At 50.5% G+C, this 6,286-nt stretch overlaps 1 protein-coding gene across 1 annotated transcript in view; it reads right to left on the bottom strand.

The window, feature by feature from the left end:
- LOC131207455 (D(2) dopamine receptor A) overlaps nt 1-1,961 on the bottom strand; it is a 19,367-nt gene extending 17,406 nt beyond the window's left edge. Inside the window, exon 1 of the mRNA XM_058200068.1 lies at nt 962-1,961. Coding sequence (XP_058056051.1) covers nt 962-1,961 — 1,000 coding nt within the window. The remainder of the gene's footprint in view (nt 1-961) is intronic.
- Between the last annotated feature and the right edge of the window lie 4,325 nt (nt 1,962-6,286).

Raw genomic sequence — 6,286 nt, 5'->3', positions numbered from 1 at the left:
GCTAGGGAGCAACAGATTTATTCAAAATACGAAAAGAAACATTTGAACCATGACCAGAAACGAATTGGAAGTAAAACTTACTTCAAATCAATTAGAATGGATCAGGTGCCTCCATAATAATGTAAAAGTCAAAGAGGTGTCCTTTCGGCTCGTTTTGGGTTAATAATCTCAGCGGTGACAAATACGTAGTGAATTATTTTTCTATCATATCCCCTTATTGGATTATGCAGTTCTCAGAATCTTCAAAGTGTAAAGCTTATCAGTTTTATTCTGGTGCCAACAATTACAACTCTAGGTTAAAGTGCAACTTATGTTCTGAGCATCTCCAGTAAAGTATGTCATAAAAGAGATAATAAAGAAAAATCATTTGATAATGCCCTTTAAAGTTATGGATTCTTGTGCCAGGACCAACGTCCTATCGTTCGCGGATTCAAAGTGTCCCTGCAAACATCCTATTGAGAATTTACGCGCAGTGAGTACAGTAAATTCGGCAACTGACCTATGGAGCCACCATAGGGTCTATACGAATCGGGCATTTTATCTTCTTCGGTGCTAGCATTTGCATTAGCCCTTAGAATATTCGTTGCCAAGACATTTCCAACCATCCATTTTATGAACATTTAGTTTGGAACCACTGGTTCATTACCATTAGCTCAACTGTAGGACCGAATATCAAAGCGGTACTTTGTTGCTCTTCGCACATTAGCCGTAAGCCGACTGATTCGGCCGCCGATTGAGCTGATGGAACCGGGTGAATGGATGGAATAAATTTTCAACAACATCAAATACCACCGATTGCCGGCAAACGCTGCCGGGCCGGAATAAGTCTCCCATTGATGATGCCGGTCGCCGAACCTTTTGATGCCTCGCCACGAAGGTACTTCACGGGGATTCACTTAATTAAATTTGTGTCGATTACATACCGGGGCCGGCCGGTGTCCGGCTAACACCCGACACTCACCGAGAAATCCGGGGATGGCTCCGAGTGGCATCACGAACAGGCTGACGAGCAGGTCGGCGATGGCGAGCGACAGCAGGAAGTAGTTGGTGACGTTTTGCAGCTTCCGGTCGAGGGCGACGGCCAGGCAGACGAGGATGTTGCCGAGCCCGCCGGCGAAGATGAACAGGATCACGAACAGGAAGCTCCACTCGTAGCGTCCGGCGGCACCGACGCCGGGCAGCTCGTCGAAGAGCCGCGTCTGGTTCCAGCCGGTGTCGGTGAAGGCCGCGATCGGGTCCACGGTGTCCAGTACGGTCTGCAGCACTTCCACGCTCATCCAGCACTGGATCGGCTCGACCAGCGACGCGTTGAGCGCCTCGAAGGCGTCGCTCTCGAAGAATGCCGTCGGGCCGTATCCTGGGGACGTGTAGTTGCCGCCACCGCAGACCAGCCGCCGCTCGGCCATGTCGGTGGCGTTCCAGCAGTCACCGGCCCCGCTCAGGTCGGACTCGATCGCTGCGTCGTTCCCACCGGCCAGCTGGAGCAGCAGCTTCGGGAGCTTCACGATCAACTCCGACACGGGCTGCAACACGTGGCGCGCCACAAGCGTGACGTTGTGCTGGATCGCCGTGTCACAGGCATCCGAGCCGCTGAAGGACGAATCCCGGAGCAGCTCCGGAATACACTCGTACAGTGCGTCGTTCCACCTGGGCGTAGGGCCATCCGGGTCCGAGCTCACCAGCGATTGTAGTCCACACCGGAAGCTCTGGTAGCATTGGGTCGCTAGCCGGTAGAGAGCGGGCCCAGGACCCGGCTCCTCGTCCGTGGTGGTAGGCGGCTCGTCGACGGCCGACCGCACCGAGCGGGGTCCACTGGTGGCCAGCCGACACAGGACTTCGGGGCCCCACAGCAGCGAGCTCGAGTTGCTGCTGTAGCTGGCGCAGGACACTATGTAGCGGAACGTTTGCCAGTGGCGGCACCACCAGCCCCCCGGCCACAGCAGCCCGCCTTCCACCTCCATCGCCGGAAGAAGCGGTTCTTGGTGGGCGTCACTTTCGGCGTCGGCGCGTCCACTCGACCCCGGGAGCCGGCGACCCTCCTCCGGTCTTCCTCCTCGGTCTCCTCGCAGGGGCTAGGGCCAAACGATCCGCGCGCAGCTGGCGCTACTGCTGTCCATTCTAATGGCGCCCGGACCGAGGACACGTCACTGTTGTTGATGGCCACCTGCAGCAGCAACATCGGTAGCGGCGACTGCGGCGACCCCGGTGGCCATGCGTCTGTAACGAACCACGAAAGCGACTGATGAATATTTACGAAACACTTGGCGCTGTTGCGAAACACCTAAAATATTCGAAACTAATCAACGCTGCAGTCCGGGGCGGCCAATTTCGGCGATAGTTTCCCAGTTCGCTCGTTATGCGATTTCCGAAATTCAAAGTTCCAGGATGCCACTCCCGGGAAACGGGTTGCCAGCCAGTTGATAGCTTATGGATGGGCGAATGGGTTATCGGGAGTCCGCAGTCGAATATTCAAAACCAGGGGTTCCGATTTGCATTCGTGGCGCTGAACTCGGCCCTACTACAGGGATCGCTGATTGGTGAAGCTCCCAACGGAAACGTCATATTTTTGAAACCCTCCGAAGCCTGGAAACCCAATAGTTACGATACGTTTCCAATCTGAATATCATTATCAAAAATGGTATAAAAATGCGAAACGATTCGTTCGGTGCTTGAGCTACTACACTTCAGTTGAAACCATAAGTTTGGACGGCCAGTTTTAGCGCAAAAATCGTTTGACTCTCTGCAAAGTAATTGTGAATCTGGTGAAAAAGCTGAATTCGTGGATTTTCGCCATGACAACCACTGGGCAACGTGATGGCAACGCGAGAAAATGGGGCAGCCAACGTGCGGATGGCTTTCTCGCGTCTTAATATTGATTTTACAGCTGACGAACATATGTTTTGAAGATGGTCATAGCCTTTGATATTTTTCTCCCTTCATTTCGGCACCACTTGTTGAACTTTTACGATGTTTTGCCGATAGTTGCAGTTTTTGGACGTCCCGAATGTTCGTTGCCTTCCAAGCGCTTGCGGTCACGTTTAAATTTAGCTGCCATAAAACTTCAAAGTGGTACGTGGTGATACAGAACCCCCTTACAACGAACCCTTCTCATCTTTACCCTGCATATGTGTATTGCTTTTGAAAAACCAATATTTAATGACACTTCGATATTCAATTTTGTCCCATTCACTCACACGATCCTCACACAAAAACTACCCGTCCATGTTGAGCGAAAAGTTGGTGAGTAACCGTCAGAAGATTGACAACCAAATCCCCCAGCTTTTTTGTTGCTAGTGCCGCCATTTTCACGTCCAGCTCTGATAATCTCAGCAAGGCCGATAAGAGATCCAGACCATTGGAGGAAAGTCCCGGTCAGTAGAACGTCACAGTCAATATTTCAATTGCGTCCGAACTCTTCATTTCGTTTTTGGCACAAAATATGATCAAGATTCTTTGCCATCGTTGGAAGAGACAAAAATCGACGATGAGCCAAATCGTGTCCAAGTAAAACAGTTGTCAAAAATTTACTGATTACTCAAAATGGCCAAACTTTTCACCGTAAGTCACTAACATGTGTAACAACATAATGTCGTAAAAAACTCGAAAATCGGAAATACGTAGGCCGCGTAAATGCAAAATTATCATCTTTCTGAACACAGCTCGTATGCGAACGTTACAGAGGTAATTCATTCAACATTGATCATCTCTGTTGAACTGATCTTGTAGGTTTTGTATTCCTATTCGTTTGATAAGGAAATGAGACGTCTCCTCAACTACAATGTATTAAGGGAACGCGGTGAGGCACCGAGGTTCAGAGCTACAGCCTGGTAAATTCAAGTCCGAAGACTTTGTAACGAAATCAGACACGCGCCGCAGAGGTTGAAGCGCAATTAAATAAATGGCATTAATTTACTTTACTTTGCATTAGTTAATCAATTTATTTATTTTGTTATTTGTTCGCTTATTGTTCTATTTGTTTATTTATTCCTTTATGTACGGGGTGCGTAATTACGACAGGGGGTATTTAAGTGTTGGATAAGTTCGCCGTTTTTAAATCGATTTTGGCAAAGGAACAAGATTAATTTAGGGTATAGAACGCCGTTTATTGATAATTCTTTCAGAATACAATATCGTTCAGATGACCGCCAAGCACACAGAAAGCCGGCATTTTCCATTGTTTTTGAGCATTTTTCATTGTATTCGATAATAATTTGGGCATAATAGCTGCAATTTCCACTGTGATGCTAGCTTTCAGTTCTTCAATGGTCTTCGGAATGGTCCAATGGAAGTCGGAATAATTTCGCCAACAATAAGCAGGCACAGTTTTCACAGTTAAACGATTATTTCCAATGTATAGTGCTACAATATCAGCCCACTTTTTATGTAAATCGATTCATGACTAGAACGGTATAGACTGAAGTTTTGAAATCTCGCTACTTTGTTGAAATCGGCAAACAAGTGGCGAAGTTCTTCAACATCTCAATATTCCTTGTCGTGATTACGCACCGTGCATTTATTTTAAGCTTTCGACATTTCAATGCTAATGTGGTGTTGTCCCTGCAGGGAAAGGACGAAAGGAAAGGACAACCAACCACAATCCAGAGCTCCAGACGGGTTACCAGTCTGAAATCTGTCGAGTCTTCAGAAGTATTATTACCGCAACGTAAAGGCTATCGCAGCCCACTGACCGATCGCAGTGATTGCGTTGCGAGTTGACCATCAAGTCGGTGACCATTGCTTCTGCTGTGGCCGGAACAGTTTGAGCCACCCTGTTCCGGCTCCTAGCCTCCAAGAGGCTACCACATTCCGGTTGCAAGCCGGTGTTACTTGGCTGGCTCGCGGACCCGGCTCCGATACGAATCCGTTCAGCCTTCGCCCAACGAAAGCGATAGAACCCACGCCAAACCACGGCCTCTGCAAGCCTGCGTCGGCCACCATGCTTGAAATCGCGCCACCACAAACGGTTCGCAAATCGAAGAGCCGTTTTCCCGCTCGGCGGACTCCGTCGGAATGTGCGCCATTCCCGCCGCCACGGCAGCAGTTGTAACTCTAGACGCCCGAACCCGAAGACGCGAAGCCGGTGCTGCCCAGCCCAGCGCAGCCGGCGTCCGAGGTCTCCGGTTGTTGCAACCGCGACCTAGCATTGCCCACGGACCTCCACGGACCCCCTGTGTGTGTTGGTGAGTACATGTGTCGGATCATGTTTACCGTTCTGCGCCACATGCGCTACACCTTCTCAATGGGTACAAAGTGGTAACATAACCGCAGATTATTCACGCCGGCAGCGGGCACTCCCAGCGGGTGGGTGGTTGGAGCCCCGCTACGCCTCCTCCCCGGCAAGCCACACTTCCAGCGATCCAGCTGTGATATTGTTTTGCACGCCGGCCAAATATGATGAGGTTTGCAGCTGGTGGTGCCCATGAAGGTGGGTTGTATAATACCCCGTTTAGGTTTCAAGCTGCGGTCCGTGCCAATGACAGAGGCAGTGAGCCAGCGAAAACGTGCTCGGGAAGGCCACACCAGCATGCATCCGCTTTGTATAGCTGTTCGGGTCCGGTTGACACCGCCGATTAGCTACGGGAAGAGTGTGTCGGATGAAAGTCCGGGACAGTCCTGGGACCACCGTTTTGGGTCGCGTGGTTGTGGTTTGCCGGTGTCGCGATGTCGGCCCTTGCAGACCTCCACTGTCTCTCTCTCTCTCTCTCTCTCTCTCTCTCTCTCTCTCTCTCTCTCGCTCTCGGTGGTAGCAGTTGGTCCTAACTGTGGGCCACCGACAGTGCGTGGTTTGCGCATCTGTCAATCAGACCATCAGGCGTTGATTGTGGTCCCGTCCCATAGGTGGGGGCTGGCTTTCGTTCCGAGGACAAACTTCAAACGGAGCGTGCAGGAGCACCCCCGTAGTGTCGTGGAAACGTCAAATGGACTGGACTGGAGCGTTTTCGCCCGGTGCATCAAAACAATGACCCCGGCACAGTTGGCTGGGGCCAGGAAAATCACTGGACGCTGGATCGGCATTAATTAATCCACGTACCGGTGTTGCGACCATGGGGTGGACCGGAACAAAAGTTTCCGATCCAACGGAATTGGAATCCTTGCTCGCAGCGAGCAGGTTTTAATAGAGGCTTCTCGCTCTCGTTCAGGGTCCTTTTGTTACAACAAAATGACAGACTTTTGAAACACAAACAACCGTATTGATTGCAAAAACCCAACCCAGCTACAATGTGGGGCTGGACCTCGGTCTAGCCTCGCTTTTCAGCGCGTTGAATCAGCGTGTAACCGTGTAAAA

Source organism: Anopheles bellator, chromosome 2 (assembly GCF_943735745.2).
Source record: "Anopheles bellator chromosome 2, idAnoBellAS_SP24_06.2, whole genome shotgun sequence".
Classification (NCBI taxonomy): Eukaryota; Metazoa; Arthropoda; class Insecta; order Diptera; family Culicidae; genus Anopheles; species Anopheles bellator.
The sequence above is the reverse complement of the archived record's forward strand: the minus strand, read 5'-3'. Positions and strand labels throughout refer to the sequence as shown.